This window comes from Mesoplodon mirus, assembly GCF_964341445.2.
Source record: "Mesoplodon mirus genome assembly, chromosome: 9".
In the NCBI taxonomy this organism is placed as follows: domain Eukaryota; kingdom Metazoa; phylum Chordata; class Mammalia; order Artiodactyla; family Ziphiidae; genus Mesoplodon; species Mesoplodon mirus.
Window position 1 is genome coordinate 88,097,145 of NC_138985.1, and position 17,358 is coordinate 88,114,502.

Below are 17,358 nucleotides of genomic sequence, written 5' to 3' on the forward strand. Positions count from 1 at the left end.
ACAGTGAGAGGCCCGCGTACCGCAAAAAAAAAAAAAAAAAAAAAAAGAAGTCCCTTTGTAAATAAAGTCTCCTTGAATTATCCTATTTGAACCTATTTCCTGTTAAGATTGACTCATATACCATTGCTCATCATTGTACGTCCCTGACATGCATGTGGTCAAGGTTATTCCTTTGGTTTATTAGGGAAAGGAATTGTTATAGTTTACTTGACCATTTTTATTGTTCTTACAGAGTTTCGTCATTGCCCCACAGGGAGTTTTTCTACCATAGAATAAAATATAGTTCCACTGTTCACCCTGTTTTCCAGTATGGAATGAAGTTTTTTGTTTGTTTATAGTTTGTTTTTTCATTGAAATTTTGAGAAGAATGGAAGATGAAAGTAGAAGATAAAATGTGAAGATTCAAATCCCTATATTAAAGCATAGCATCTTTTATCCTACGTGTAAAGATTTTCATGAAAGGGAATTCTATGTTTCCTCTCATCCATATACTGATTATTCTCCTGTAACTACATTTTTTTCTAAAATAAATTTTTTGAGTTGAAAGTTAAGCCTAGCTTTTGTTTGTCTGTTGATTTTAACTATAATATAATGTAGTTGAAACTTTAAAAAATTTTAATGTGAAAATAAGTAAAAATAAAATGTTCTCTTTAAAATATTAATTTCAGTAACAAAATTATATTTAAATTTAACAATAAAGCATTTGTATAGGGATGTTTTCTCTTCATACAACTTATGACACTATGAAAAACAATTAAAATCAATAAAAGATAAAATTCTACTTCCGTATTGTGTTACCTCTGTATTACTCTATTAGCAGTGGACAAAAATGCTGATCATCAAACAAATAGTCCTGGATCTTTTAAGGACTAGGCCTGTGGATATCTACAATCTTAGATGTTGGTTCTGATTGATGTTTCTTTCTGATCTCATCTACTTCACCATCACCAAGTAAAAATGAAGCCAGCACTGGAATTTGTGAAAAATAGTTCTTAGCCAGGAAATGTTTGTGTTTGATCTTGTGAATAAACAAGGGTTCATATCCCTGAAAAGAAAAGAAAATCAAATTCTATTAAATGTCACAAATATATCTTGCCAAGTAAAAACACTTTTATGCCTCAGTGCCTTTACTCCTCAGTTCTTTCAGCCCAGAAAACATTTATTCTCACTTTGTCCATCATCTTTCGGGGCTCAGCTTTTATGACACTTTAACCTGGAAGCCTTTCTTGATTCTCCCTCTGACCTCTCTAAGTCTAAACTAACCCCTCCTTCTTCCATACTTGCAAGCACTTTCATGTATTTTAATTGTAATATTTAGTTCATTCTGCCTTGAATTTCACTATTTACTTGCAAGTCTCTTCCATGATAATAAGGAAGACTCCTTAAAGATTCAAACTGGGTCTTTTTTAAAAAATATTTATTTATTTATTTTGGCTGCGCTGGGTCTTAGTTGCAGCATGAGGGATCTTTTTTTAGTTGTGGCATGTGGGCTTCTTAGTTGCAGCACTAGTTCCCTGACCAGGGATTGAACCCGGGCCCCCTCCATTGGGAGTGTGGAGTCTGACCCACTGGACCACTAGGGAAGTCCCTCAAACTGGGTCTTTTTCATACATGTGTCTTGGCACCATAAGGTAAAGAGTCAATCCATATTTTTGTGTGAATGCTCTTGTCACCTTAGTTCTCTTTAAATCTATTTCAATACTGATACAATTACCCACTTGAATTTTTTTTCTAAAATTAGTCCTTCCCTCTATATCTCCAGAGTTCAAAATAAAGATCACAATGGTGCTGTGACAATGTAAGCTTCTCTTTAGTCACGCTTTTTACTACTTTAGATAAGAGTCCCTGCACTCTTTCTCTTCTGTTTCTCTTCTCTGTCTTCTAAATAGAAAATAACTTTCCTGCCTTTATCAAATCTTTGTGCCTTTCCATTTTTATTTGTTCATAATTAATTTTTAGGCTTCTTGCCTCTCCACAGCTATAGCAACACTCTGAACTTTCTCTGTTATGTAGCTTTGCCACATTATAAGGCAATCTGTTTTCTAAGAGAGGGGCACACTGCTAGTTGCCAACCCAATATTCATTCTCCCTTGCATTCATATTTAGAGGCCTGACTCTATATAGGGGCCTTATTTTGTATTTTGTGATGTGCTCAGCTTTCTTAGGCTTTATTATAGCTAGGGGTGGCCATATGACAAGTTTCTGACATATATATGTGTGTGTGTGTGTGTGTGTGTATATATATATATATGTGTATGTGTATATATATACACACATATATATGGCAGAAATATATATATATTTATATATACACACATGTATATATGTACATTTTTTAAAAAGAAGTCATTGGATAAAGCTTACAGGGAAGCTTTTTAGGAGTGGGAAGACTCACCTGTCAAGTATCTTTAGGCTTTTGCCATACCTAGGAGGTGGATATAATGCAGAAGATGAAGTAGCTATCTGTCTCTAAGAGTACATAATCAGTAGGATTAAAGCCAAAGGTTAAATATGGCTGAGGAAGAAGTTAGAAGGCCTGGGTTTCTGAGAGCATTGTGGAGCTACCATACAAGTCCCCAGATGCCAAACTCTGGATTCCTATTATATAAGACAACTAACCCCATATTTGATTAAGTCATTATATTGCTTAGTCTGTTATTTGCAGCTAAACTCAAATGCAATTGAAACAATGAAGTATTGTATCCATTACATTTCCTTGCTTTTCCCCAAGCACTTATCACAATATCCGGCAGATTGAAAAGCAAATTCTGCTTGAATTAATAAATACCGTCTATTCTCTTTATCAATCTTTTTTGCTTTTTGTTTTTTTTTTTGGCTGCGTTGGGTCTTTGCTGCTGCGTGCGGGCTTTCTCTAGTTGTGGCGAGCGGGGGCTGCTCTTCGTTGCGGTGCACGGGCTTCTCATTGCAGTGGCTTTTCTTGTTGTGGAGCATGGGTTCTAGGAGCACAGGTTTCAGTAGTTGTGGCACGTGGGCTCAGTAGTTGCGGCTCGTGGGCTCTAGAGCACAGGCTCAGTAGTTGTGGCACACAGGCTTAGTTGCTCTGCGGCATGTGGGATCTTCCCAGACCAGGGCTCGAACCTGTGTCCCCTGCATTGGCAGGCAGATTCTTAACCACTGAGCCACCAGGGAAGCCCCTCTTCATTAATCTTAATTGAATCTTCTTTTCAACCAAATCACAAATACTACCTGTACCTCCTCCTAAAGTTTGTTTTCTAAAAGGTTAGATATCTCTTTACTAAGATATCTTCTTACTAAAGATCCTTCCATAGTTTTAAGTCAAGATAAAGAAAGCCCTGGAGAAAAGGAGCCAAAGGATGTGGCATTCTTAAAGAAAGCATTATGTAGAAATATTCTGGGCTTATTTTAAAGTTTCCTGTCTATGGTATACATGTATACGTACACAATGGAATATTATTCAGCCATAAAAAAAGAATGAAATTCCACCATTAGCAACAACACAGATGACCTAGAGAGTATTATACTTAGGGAAATAAGTCAGAGAGAGAAAGACAAATACTCTATATTATCACTTACATGTACAGTCTAAAAAATGAAACAAATGTATATAACAAAATAGAAACAGAGTCACAGATAAAGAGAAAAAACTAGTGGCTGCCAGTGGGGAAAAGGAAGGTGGTGGGGTAAGATAGGAGTATGGATTAAGAGGCACAAACTACTATGTATAAATAAATAAGCACCAAGAATATATTGTACAGCATAGGCAAATATGGCCATTGTTTTATAATAACTTTAAATAGAGTATAATCTATACAAATATTGAATCACTGTGCTGTACACCTGAAAGTAATATAATATTATAAATCAGCAATACTTCAATTTTTTAAAAAAAGTTTCCTCTCTACAGACAAATTCACCAGGTCATTTAACCTTATTCCAACACTTCTTAGCCCATATTTCATTCAAGAAATGCTAACACATTTCTGTTATACAACATTAAACAAAACATGTAGAGAACTTTATAGGTTTTCAAAGTGCATAAAGGCAAAAAATAATCATTAAAGATGAGAATAGCACGTTATGGTATATATAATAAAAGGAACAATAAGTAACTCTTAAAGAATAATATAATATGGAAAAATAGCCAATATCCATTATCCCCATTTTATAGATGAGAAAACTGGGGCATTGAGACATTAACAAACTTGCCCAACTTCTCCCAGCTCATAAGTGATAGAGCCAGAATTCAAAGCTCTAATCTACTCTAATCCTTTATACCAATTTCATGTTTTTTCGCTAACCTTTATAAAATTTTGCGAAGCAAAGAAGGCAGGTCTTAATGTCCTGCAGATTGTTAGTGACAGAAACGGGGAAATACTGGGTCAGTTGTCTTGACTTTAAATCCACTATTGTCCTACTCTGGCCATTGCACACACCAGGAGAAACTGATCTGCCTCATACACAGTTCAAAGAACAGAAGTCTTTTTCCATGCTTTTCCTACAATTTGTATCATGATTGCAGGAGTCAAGATTACTTTAAGTATTGAATACTTTTTTACTCAATGAGAAAGCAAATACCTCTGTGCATTTAGGAAATTGTGGAAATTACCACAAGACATAAACTATTCTTTTTTTTTTTTTTTTTTTTTTTTTTTTTGCGGTATGCGGGCCTCTCACTGCTGTGGCCTCTCCCGTTGCGGAGCACAGGCTCCGGACGCGCAGGCCCAGCGGCCATGGCTCACGGGCCCAGCCGCTCCGCGGCATATGGGATCCTCCCAGACCGGGGCACGAACCCGTATCCCCTGCATCGGCAGGCGGACTCCCAACCACTGCGCCACCAGGGAGGCCCTAAACTATTCTTTAACTAGGTTGAATATTAATACTTAAAAGATTACACCAGCCCAAAACCATAAAAAGGCAAAATTTTTAGTTTGTCTGAAATGACAATTATATTGGAAGTCATTTCTTTATTTACACTAGGGTTGCTTGGCGTAAATGGAGCTCTATTTACAGAAATTCAAGAAGATCCTGAAATTGGAAATACATGTGAATAGAACATTTAATTTGATACTGCAGTAATTTGATTAAATACACAAAGGGAGTTGTGTGCATTATTAATTGAAGAAGCAGTGGAATATCAGCTTTGGGAATGAACTTCAATCCCACTATGGGTCCTATATGAAACACTATTGCTAGTATTGGCTAGGCTTTCAGTGATTAAGTATTTATGAGGCAGCTTAGTTTACTAAATATAATATTTAACATAGCTTCAGTTTCTTGTTACCCTTTCCTTCAGTCCCTAGAGTAAAATTTTTCTTAGCCTGACTTCTAATGGAAAATTATTCCAAAAAGTTAAAAATTTAACTAGTTTCTCCTCTTTACTCCTTCCCCCTCCCTAATAAAAACACAGGCAGGAAATAGCACGATTCAAAATGACTATTATATTTGAAGTCATTTCTTTATTTTCCCTTAGCTGACATCTTGCATGGAATTAAAGTACAGCAATTTAATCATTAGAAGGCAGAGAATCAATATCAGCTGTTGGGACCATAGGCTTGCTTAGTATAAATGGAGCTTTCGGGGAACTCATCAGGGACCCCTCAATTCTGTTCATCAAAATGTTTTACAGATTGCATCTTATAAATTACTGGAATTAAATGGTGTTTAATTTTTACAGTGCTTTCCCCACTCCTAGTTAGTTGGAAGCAAATGAAAAATGAAGCCTCAGAACTATACCCCATCAGTATGATTGTCATTTAGGGCACAAAATTATGAACAGAATTTATTTGAGAATCTACTGTGCTTTTAGGCAGACTTGTGATGATTAATCAAAGGACAGACTCTAGGTTTCAAAATACCTATCTGGTGATAATATTCATTTATTCATTCAACAAATACTTATTAATTCCCTCGTCTGTGACACTGTTGTAGGTATTAGAGATATAGACACAAATAAACTAATCAATATCCCTGTTCTTATGGAATTTACTGTGGAACTAATGTGCTTGAACTTGCTATTATTAGGAGGGTCTGGTTTCATGTTAGGTACTTGAAAGACTTTCAGATGTCTTATCTTTACCTTTTAAGTGTCTTAGCTTCCTTTCAATTTTAATCTCTGCCATACATACCATCCATGTATTTTGTTACTGTTATCCATGGGTTCTCTGTTTCTTAATCCAATGGAAGTATTTAACTTATGCATGGAATGTAGTAAAAGGCAGTCAAGTTACCTCTAATAATTCCAATGACCAAATTAAGGTCCCAAATCAAGTTTGACCTCCTTACCTCTTCAACACTCTTTAGCTTGAGATGAGTAGTGCCTTCATCTTTGGTAAGAAGAATGCAGTTCCAGGGCGACCACTCCAAGGACTTATCCCACCTGACCATGACCAGATCATTGAGATCGTTCCAGGCACTGAGCACTGACTGGGATGCCCAGATGTTCTCAGTCAGGTACTGAATATCTTGTAGCTGCATGTCGAAACATTTGTGAAAATCAATGTTTTCTTCTAAACATAAAATTTAAAATGATTCTATTACTTGAGAAAACAAATTATACTGAGTATATTTTTTAAAGGAAAACATTATTCATGAGGTTTTCTGCACACATAGCTTTTTATTTTTCATCAAATCTCTGCTCATTCTGCCCAAACCATAATATGTTACCAATCTCACAGTCATGACTTCATCTTTAACCCAGAGTAAGCTGTGTATATTTCTTCCAATATGCTAATTTTACCTTAGATTTATATGGTATTAAGTACTTTTCAAAATTCATTAGTAACTATCATCTTATCCTCAGGGTTACTGCAGATCATTTTATTCCCATTTTACAAATGAGGAAATTAAGATTCAATAAAGAATAAGCAATTCGCTTAGCATTATTAAAAACTTCATTGCTTTAATGAAAAAAGAGGGAAAAGGGAAGAAACGAAATAACTGTTTTAAAACTTTAAAAAAAAATTTTAAACCATATTAGCTAAAGCTCTTGAAATGACTTTCTGTCACAAGGTCTGTATATATAAACTCAGAATTGCCAGAGAGGCAAGCTTCACAAAGAATAAACATAGGAAGAAGAAACATTATTTTAATAGGTTCGGATGGGAAGGCAGAAATCTTTTCTGTAAAAACAATGGACAAATCTCATCCATGATTGGCAACATTTACTGATCATACCTGCATCAGGAAAGCAATTTTAGAATCATCTTCATAATCAGCTTCTGAATAGTAAAGTCGTTGAAGTAAACATTTGTACTTCAAACATGATTCTCGTTTTTGAGTCTCATTGTCAAGGTTAATGCAGTGACGACAGCGGTAAATGTGGTGTGAGGTGGATGACACAGCAAACTCTGTAGAAGGCAAATAGAGCTGGCAACTGAGGCAAAAGTAAATCTTCTTATAAAACTTCAGTGGGTCTTGAGGGACCTAAATGAAAGAAAGAAAGAAAGAAAGAAAGAAAGAAAGAAAGAAAGAAAGGAAGGAAGAAAGAGAGAGGAAGAGAGAGAAAGAAAGGAAAGAGAGAAAAAAGAGAGAAAGAAAGGTCATATTTTTTCCTTAACTTCCTACTCTATGCAAAATTTAAATTTCAAGTAGTATTCATTTACCCTGCCAAAATATTAACCATCTCTATTATTCATAAACTTTTAGATATACATGGTAAAATCACCTAGAAAATTAACTGACTGAAAAAAATGAGTTGGTAGAGGCTTTGAGTTGCAATAGTAAGAAAACTTTCCAAGAAGAAAAGAAAAGAAAGTGCTTTGGCACTTATTTTTAAGAATTTAGATTTTTGGTGCTATGCTGTGTTAATTATTTTTACAGGCAATAGCTAGATTCACACAGAAATAAAAGCCCACTAAACCAAGTGTTCTCATTTCATTTATCTTAACACTAAACTTAGATTGGCTCAATTATCAATATTCAAAATTTGAAATTCTGCATTATATGGTAGTTCTATTTTTAATTTTTTGAGGACCCTCCATAATGTTACATTTCCACTAACAGCGTGCAAGGATTTCCTTTTTTCCACATCCTTGCCAACACTTGTTACCCTCTGTCTTTTTGAGTAGACATTTTAACTTTGGTGAGATGATATTTCACTGAGCTTTTGATTTGCATTTCTTTGATTACTGATAATGAGCACTTTTTCATGTACATGTTGGCCATTTGTATGTCTTCTTTGGGAAAATGTTTACTCAGGTCCTTTGACCATTTTTAAATTGGATTAAAATTATTTTGTTATTGAGTCGTACATGTTGTTTTGACACTAACTCATGGGATAAATGGTTTGCAAATATTTTCTCCCATTCCATAGGTTGCTTTCATTTTGTTGAATTCTTTCCTTTGTTGTGCAAAAACTTTTTAGGTTGATACAATCCCATTTGTCTATTTTTACTGTTGTTGCCTTTGCCTTTGGTGTCATGAGCAAAAAATTGTTGCCAAAGCCAATGTCAAGAAACTTTTCCCCTATGTTTTCTTCTAGTAGATTTACAGTTTCAGGTCTTACATTTAAATAATTAATCCATTTTGAGTTGATTTTTGTATGTGGTGTGAGATAAGGGCCCAATTTCATTTTTTTTTGCATGTGGCTGTCCAGTTTTCCCAACACCATTTATTGAAGAGACTGTCCTTTCCCCGTTGTGTATTCTTGGCTCCTTTGTTGTAAATTAATTGACCATATAAGTATGGGTCAATTTCTGGGCTCTCGATTCTGTTTCATTGATCTATGTGTCTGTTTTTATGCCAATAATATACTGTTTTGATTACTATAGCATTGTAATATAGTTTGAAATCAGGAAGTGTGATGCCTCCAGCTTTGCTCTTCTTTCTCAAGATTGCTTTGGTTACTCTGGGTCTTTTGTGTTTCCATACAAATTTTAGGATTTTTTTTTTCTTTCTCTGTGAAAAATACCAATGGAATTTTGATAGGGATTGCACTGAAGCTGTAGATCACTTTGGGTAGTATGGACATTTTTTTTTTTTTTTTTTTTTTTTTGCGGTATGCGGGCCTCTCACTGTTGTGGCCTCCCCCGTTGCGGAGCACAGGCTCCGGACGCGCAGGCCCAGCGGCCATGGCTCACGGGCCCAGCCGCTCCGCGGCATATGGGATCCTCCCAGACCGGGGCACGAACCCGTATCCCCTGCATCGGCAGGCGGACTCTCAACCACTGCGCCACCAGGGAGGCCCTTGTATGGACATTTTAACAATATTAATTCTTCCAAAAATTTCTTAAATACAAAACAAACAATAAAAGCATGATTCATTTTAAAAATGAACAAATTGAACATCATCAAAACAAAAACTTCTGCTCTGTTAGAGATACAGTTAAGAGAATAAAAAGACAAGCCACAGACTGAGAAATATTTGCAAATCATGTGTCTTACAAAAGACTTATATGCAAAATATATTAAAAATTTCAATAACGAGAAAATAAGCAGTTCAACTGAAAAAATGGGAGTGACAAAAGATATGTGGAGACACTTCACCAAAAATATATATGGATGGCAAAAACATGCATGAAAAGATGCTTAATATTATTACTCATTGGGAAAATGCAGATTAAAATACTACACACCTATTAGAATTCCAAAAATGAAATAAAAACTGACAATACCAAGTGCTGACAAGGATGCAAAGCAACTGGAACTCTCATACATTGCAGATAGAGTGCAAGGTGGTATAATCAGTTTGGAAAAATGTTTGGCAGTCTTTATAAAGGTAAATATGCATTTACCATATGACCCAACAATCCCACTTCCTAGGTATTTAACCCCAAACAACCAACTTACACAAAAACTCACAATTGGGTGTTCGTAGTGACTTTATTCACAAAAGCCCAAAACTCTAAACAATTTAATGTCCTACAATTGTAAATAGCTAAACTCTGACACACCTAGACCATAAAAATATTATTCACTTATAACAAAAAACTAATGATACACTGAAAAAAATATGGGTGAATATCAAATACAATATGCTAAATGAAGGAAGCCAGTCTCGAAAGACTACAGGCATACCTTGGAGATATTGCAGGTTCAGTTTCAGACCACTGAAATAAAACGAATAATAGCAATAAAGCAAGTCACACTAATTTTTTTGTTTCCCAGTGCATATAAAGTTATGTTTACACTATACTGTAGTCTGTTAAATGTGCAATAGCATTAAGTCTAAAAAAACAATGTACATAATTAAAAATACTTTATTACTTAAAGATGCTATCATCCGCTTTCCGCTTGATGGCTTGGAGGGCAGCGGAGAGGGAGCGTAATTTCGTGGGCGCAACTCTGCGTCACACACCCTCGGCAGAAGTTATGCCCGCAGTCGATGGTCACGGGATCCTTGAAGTAATCCAGGCAGATGGCACACACCACTTCCTCCTGAAGGGTCTGCAGGGTGTTGGGAGCAGCGGTATAGGCAGCCATCTTAACGCGCTGCCGGTTTGGTATGGATGCGTCAGCTCACAGCTGAGAAGCGGGGGACACACCGGCAGGCCTGCCTCCAAGCTACGCTGGTGATCCAAAGCTGTCCCCAACCCTGCTCTGCCTACTCGGGCCCTCAGAGAAGCCTTGCTCTCCTCTCTCAGACTCCTCAGCTTTAAGCGCGAAAGCCCCAGGCCCGAACTCACAGCTGCCCTCGGAAGGCACTGGGGGCGGAACCAGGCTGCGGCCCCCACTTCCCTTCGAGACTCAGCGTGCAAACTCGGATCCCTCCACGTTTCTCGCCTCCCTCCCGGTTTGCCTGACCCAGCGGCGTCCGCCTCACAAGCCGTCCGCCTCGCAAGCCGGCGCTCCTCAGCCCGCCAGAGGAGACCGAAAATGACGTAGGCGCGTTAACCCACACTCGGGAGGGGGCGGACTGGGCGGACGGAGGGCCACCTCTCTATGGTTTCCCCCGGAGACGCGCACCCCGGAGACCCCTGCAGCCCATCCAGCCGCCCCAGACAGGAAAGACGGCCTGGTCAGAATGGGTGGAGGCGGCGAGAGAATCAGTTTAAGCCACTGAGCGCTCTAATCAGCCAGACGCAGAGGGTCCAACAGCCTCTCAGGAAAGCCCGTTCCCACATGGACCCAAAATGGTGGGGACTACGGCGGCCGCCCTCTGGTACTCTCGTGCACTTCCGGCCCCTCTACCCAGAGGCCTTTGTGGTAGGGAGCATTCTATCTGCACTGCTACAGCGCTCGAGGGCGTGGTCTGTAGCAACCTGGCGGGATCGAGCTCGCTGCGCGGTTGGGTGGCGGTGAGATCAAAGCATCTCGCGTGAAGACTTGGGTGCTTCCAACTTTCCTCAGACCAATTCACCCCTTTCTTGCTGCCTGCCCTCAGCAGGCACCAACTCGGCCTGTGGATCTTTTTACCTCCATCTATAATCCTTCCATTCACCATCCACTCACCATGCATGCACGCATCCACCCACCCAAATAACCATTTTTCATCCATCCCTCTATCTCTCCATCCATCCATCATATGCATGCATAACCCATCCATCCATTTATCCCTCCATTTTCATCTATCCACGTTATAGGAACAAAAAAATGAGTAAGGCATGATTGTTCCTTCAAGGAGTATAGAGTTATAGGCGAGCGGTCGTCCTTCACCCAAGGTTCGCAAGGTTTATTTTTTTCTTTTTTTAACTTAACCCTCAGTAAGAAGTACATTGCACATATTGATCCAATACAGACTTGCACATATATGACAGAAACAAAATTGGGGGAAATTGTTCTTTTCCTTAGGGCGTTCAAGTCACTCTGATATGTTCTGTTTTACTTCAATAAGATGCTGTTCAACACCCATTGGAGTAATTGCACCTCTCAATAATTGGTCACTTTGGTTTGAGGAACTCCACCTGCCCTAATGGAAACTTCAGCGAGCCCTGGATCCCTTCCTTTCCCTCTCTGGGCCCAAGCTTGGACTCTAAGTCCCACAGAGCAAGAATGGTAAACGTGCTATTCAACATTGTACACATAGCTCTTCTGTCATAGTGCTGAATATATAGCGAGTACTCCCTACATATCTGCTGAGTAAATAAATGGAACCCAACAAATTGCTAAAAAAAAAAAAAAAAAAAAAGATGCTATCATCCGAGTCCTCTTTTTTCTGGTGAAGGGTCTTGCCCTCCTTAAGGGCTACTGATTGGTCAGGGTGATGATTGCTGAAGTTTGGGGTAGCTGTGGCAGCTTCTTAAAATAAGATAACAATCAAGTTTGCTGCACTGATTGACTCTTCCTTTCATTATGCTAATGGTTTCTCAGTAGCATGCAATACTGTTTGACAGCATTTTACCCACAGTAGAACTTCTTTCAAAATTGGATGACTCCTCTCAAACCTTGCCACTGCTTCATCAACTAAGTTTATGTAATATTCTAAATCATTTGTTGTGATTCCAACAATCTTCACGGCATCTTCACCAAAAGTAGATTCCATTCCAATAAACCACTCTTTGCTCAGCCATAAGAAACAACTCCTCATTTATTAAAGTTTTATCATGAGTTGGAGCAATTCAATTACATCTTCAGGCTCCACTTCTAATTCTAGTTCTCTTGCTATTCTCACCACATCTGCAGTTACTTCCTCCACTAAAGTCTTGAATCCATCAAAGTCATCCATGAGGGATGGAATAAACTTCTTCCAAACTCCTGTTAATGTTGATATTTTGACCTCTTCCCATGGGTCACAAATGCTCTTAATGGCATCTAGAATGATGAATCTTTTCCAGAAGGTTTTCAATTTACTTTGCCCACATCCATCAGAGGAGTCATTATCTATGGCAGCTATAGCCTTATGAAATGTATTTATTTATTTTAAAAAATTATTGAAATATAGTTGATGTACAATATTATATTAGTTTCAGATGTTCTACATAATGATTTAACATTTGCATACAATATGAAATGATCATCTGGATAAGCCTAGTAACCACCTGTCCCAGTACAAAGTTATTACAATATTATTGACCATATTCCTTATGCTGTATATTACCTCCCTGTGACTTATTTACTACATAACTAGAGGTTTGTACCTCCTAATCCCCTTCAACTATTTCGCCTCCCCCCTGACGCTTTTACTTCTGGCAATCACCTGTTTGTTCTCTGTATCTACGAGTCTCTTTTCGTTTTGCTTTGTTTTTTTATTTTTTAGATTCTACTTATAAGTGAGGTTGTGCAGTATTTTTCTTTCTCTGTCTGACTTATTTCACTTAACATAATACCCTCTAGATCCATCCATGTTGTAGCAAATGGTACGATCTCATCTTTATGGCTAATACTCTATTGTGTGTGTGTTGGTGTATATATATATATATATATACACACACACACATACTACATCTTCTTTATCCATTTGTCTATCAATAGATAATTAGCTTGCTTCCATATCTTGGCTATTATAAACAGTGCTGCAATGAACACTGGAATACATATATCTTTTCAAATTAGTCTTTTTGTTTTCTTTGGGTAAATACACAGAAGTGAAATTTCTGGGTTACATGGCAGTTCTATTTTTAATTTTTTGAGGAACCTCCACATTGTTTTCCATAGCAGCTGTACCAATATAAATTCTACCAACAGTGCACAAGGGTTTCCTGTTCTCCGTATCCTCACCAACCCTTGTTATTTGTTGTCTTTTTGATGATGGCTCTTCCACAGGTGTGAGGTGATATCTCATGGGGATTTTGATTTGCATTTCCCCGATGATTAGTGATGTTGAGCACATTTTCACGCGTCTGTTGGCCATCTGTATGTCTTCCTTGGAAAAACGTCTATTCAGGTCCTATGCCCATTTTTAATCCTGTTGTTTGTTTTTGATGTTGGGTTGTATGCATTCTTTGTATATTTTGGATATTAACCTCTAATTAGACATTTCATTTGGAAATATCTTCTCCCATTCAGTATGCTGCCTTTTCATTTTATTGATAGTTTCATTCACTGTGCAAAAGATTTTTAGTTTGATGTACTCCCATTCACTTATTTTTAGCTTTGTTTCCCTTGCCTGAGGACACGTATCCAAAAAATACTTCTAAGACCGATGTCAAAGAGCATACTGCCTAGGCTTTCTTCTAAGAGTTTTAAGGTTTCAGGTTTTACATTTAAGTCTTTATTCCATTAAGTTGATTTTTGTATTTGGTGTGATAAAGTAGTCCAGTTTGATTCTTTTGCATGTGGCTGTCCAGTTTTCCCAACACCATTTATTGAAGTGACTGTCTTTTCCCCCAGTATGTATTCTTGCCTTCTTTGTCATAGATTAATTGTCCATATAAATGTGGGTTTGTTTCTGGGTTCTCTATTCTGTTCCACTGATCTATGGATCTGTTTTTGTGCCAGTACCATACTGTTTTGATTACTGTAGCTTTGTAGTAGTCTGAAGTCAAGGAGCATGATACCTCCAGCTTTGTTCTTCTTTCTCAAGATTGTTTTGACTATTCAAAGTCTTTTGTGTTTCCATAGACATTTTAGAACTATTTGTTCTAAAATGGAAAATGCCCTTGGAATTTTGAAAGGGGTTGCATTAAATCTGTAGATTGCCTTGGATATTATGTGATTTTAACAATATTAATTCTTCCATTTGTTTATGTCATCTTCAGTTTCTCTCATCAATGTCATAGTTTTCTGAGTACAAGTTTTACCTCATTGGTTAGATTTATTTCCTAGGTATTGTATTCTCTTTGATGTAATTATAAATGGGATTGTTTTCTTAATTTCTCTTTCTGAGAGTTTGTTATTAGTGTATAGATATACAACAGATTTCTGTATATTAATTTTGTATCCTGCAACTTTACTGAATTCATTGATGAATTCTAATAGTTTTTTGGTGTTATCTTTAGGATTTTCTCTACATAGTATCATGTCATCTGCAAATAGTGATAGTTTTACTTCCTTCTTTCCAATTTGAATTCCCTTCATTTTTTTTTCTTTTTTCTTTTTTTTTTTATTTTATTTTATTTTATTTTATTTTATTTTTTTGCTTTATAACAAATTTAATCAGTTATACATATACATATGTTTCCATATCCCCTCCCATTTGCGTCTCCCTCCCACCCTCCCTATCCCACCCCTCCAGGCGGTCACAAGGCACCAAGCTGATCTCCCTGTGCTATGCGGCTGCTTCCCACTAGCTATCTACCTTACGTTTGGTAGTGTATATATGTCCATGCCGCTCTTTCACTTTGTCACAGCTTACCCTTCCCCCTCCCCATATCCTCAAGTCCATTCTCTAGTAGGTCTGTGTCTTTATTCACGTCTTACCCCTAGGTTCTTCATGACATTTTTTTTTCTTAAATTCCATATATATGTGTTAGCATACAGTATTTGTCTTTCTCTTTCTGACTTACTTCACTCTGTATGACAGACTCTAGGTCTATCCACCTCATTACAAATAGCTCAATTTCATTTCTTTTTATGGCTGAGTAATATTCCATTGTATATATGTGCCACATCTTCTTTATCCATTCATCCGATGATGGACACTTAGGTTGTTTCCATCTCCGGGCTATTGTAAATAGGGCTGCTATGAACATTTTGGTACATGTCTCTTTTTGAATTATGGTTTTCTCAGGGTATATGCCCAGTAGTGGGATTGCTGGGTCATATGGTAGTTCTATTTGTAGTTTTTTAAGGAACCTCCATACCGTTCTCCATAGCGGCTGTACCAATTCACATTCCCACCAGCAGTGCAAGAGTGTTCCCTTTTTTCCACACCCTCTCCAGCATTTATTGTTTCTAGATTTTTTGATGATGGCCATTCTGACTGGTGTGAGATGATATCTCATTGTAGTTTTGATTTGCATTTCTCTAATGAGTAAAGATGTTGAGCATCCTTTCATGTGTTTGTTGGCAGTCTGTATATCTTCTGTGGAGAAATGTCTATTTAGGTCTTCTGCCCATTTTTGGATTGGGTTGTTTGTTTTTTTGTTATTGAGCTGCATGAGCTGCTTATAAATTTTGGAGATTAATCCTTTGTCAGTTGCTTCATTTGCAAATATTTTCTCCCATTCTGAGGGTTGTCTTTTGGTCTTGTTTATGGTTTCCTTTGCTGTGCAAAAGCTTTTAAGTTTCATTAGGTCCCATGTGTTTATTTTTGTCTTTATTTCCATTTCTCTAGGAGGTGGGTCCAAAAGGATCTTGCTGTGATTTATGTCATAGAGTGTTCTGCCTATGTTTTCCTCTAAGAGTTTGATAGTGTCTGGCCTTACATTTAGGTCTTTAATCCATTTTGAGCTTATTTTTGTGTATGGTGTTAGGGAGTGATCTAATCTCATACTTTTACATGTCCCTATCCAGTTTTCCCAGCACCACTTATTGAAGAGACTGTCCTTTCTCCACTGTACATTCCTGCCTCCTTTATCAAAGATAAGGTGACCATATGTCCGTGGGTTTAACTCTGGGCTTTCTATCCTGTTCCATTGATCTATCTTTCTGTTTTTGTGCCAGTACCATACTGTCTTGATAACTGTAGCTTTGTAGTATAGTCTGAAGTCAGGGAGCCTGATTCCTCCAGCTCCATTTTTCGTTCTCAAGATTGCTTTGGCTATTCGGGGTCTTTTGTGTTTCCATACAAATTGTGAAATTTTTTGTTCTAGTTCTGTGAAAAATGCCAGTGGTAGTTTGATAGGGATTGCATTGAACCTGTAGATTGCTTTGGGTAGTAGAGTCATTTTCACAATGTTGATTCTTCCAATCCAAGAACATGGTACATCTCTCCATCTATTTGTATCATCTTTAATTTCTTTCATCAGTGTCTTATAATTTTCTGCATACAGGTCTTTTGTCTCCTTAGGTAGGTTTATTCCTAGATATTTTATTCTTTTTGTTGCAATGGTAAATGGGAGTGTTTCCTTGATTTCACTTTCAGATTTTTCATCATCAGTATATAGGAATGCCAGAGATTTCTGTGCATTAATTTTGTATCCTGCAACTTTACCAAATTCATTGATTAACTCTAGTAGTTTTCTGGTAGCATCTTTAGGATTCTCTATGTATAGTATCATGTCATCTGCAAACAGTGACAGCTTTACTTCTTCTTTTCCAATTTGGATTCCTTTTATTTCCTTTTCTTCTCTGATTGCTGTGGCTAAAACTTCCAAAACTATGTTGAATAAGAGTGGTGAAAGTGGGCAACCTTGTCTAGTTCCTGATCTTAGTGGAAATGGTTTCAGTTTTTCACCATTGAGGACGATGCTGGCTGTGGGTTTGTCATATATGGCCTTTATTATGTTGAGGAAAGTTCCCTCTATGCCTACTTTCTGCAGGGTTTTTATCATAAATGGGTGTTGAATTTTGTCGAAAGCTTTCTCTGCATCTATTGAGATGATCATATGGTTTTTCTCCTTCAATTTGTTAATATGGTGTATCACGTTGATTGATTTGCGTATATTGAAGAATCCTTGC

The 17,358-nt window shown here is 37.4% G+C and overlaps 1 protein-coding gene and 1 long non-coding RNA gene across 3 annotated transcripts in view; one reads left to right on the forward strand and one right to left on the reverse strand.

Moving 5' to 3' along the window:
- Positions 1-717: 717 nt before the first annotated feature.
- The window catches only part of IQUB (IQ motif and ubiquitin domain containing), an 82,841-nt gene continuing 66,200 nt past the window's right edge, over positions 718-17,358 (reverse strand). For both annotated transcript variants that reach the window (XM_082631737.1, XM_082631736.1), the window contains 3 exons: positions 7,156-7,404; positions 6,265-6,450; positions 718-1,045 (listed from right to left, as the gene is read on the reverse strand). In XM_082631737.1, coding sequence (XP_082487863.1) covers positions 863-1,045; positions 6,265-6,450; positions 7,156-7,404 — 618 coding nt within the window. In that variant the 3' untranslated portion in view covers positions 718-862. The remainder of the gene's footprint in view (positions 1,046-6,264; positions 6,451-7,155; positions 7,405-17,358) is intronic.
- LOC309810543 lies at positions 10,210-12,020 on the forward strand. The gene is made up of 2 exons (XR_014295015.1): positions 10,210-11,124; positions 11,753-12,020. It is a non-coding gene; the product is annotated as an uncharacterized lncRNA (long non-coding RNA).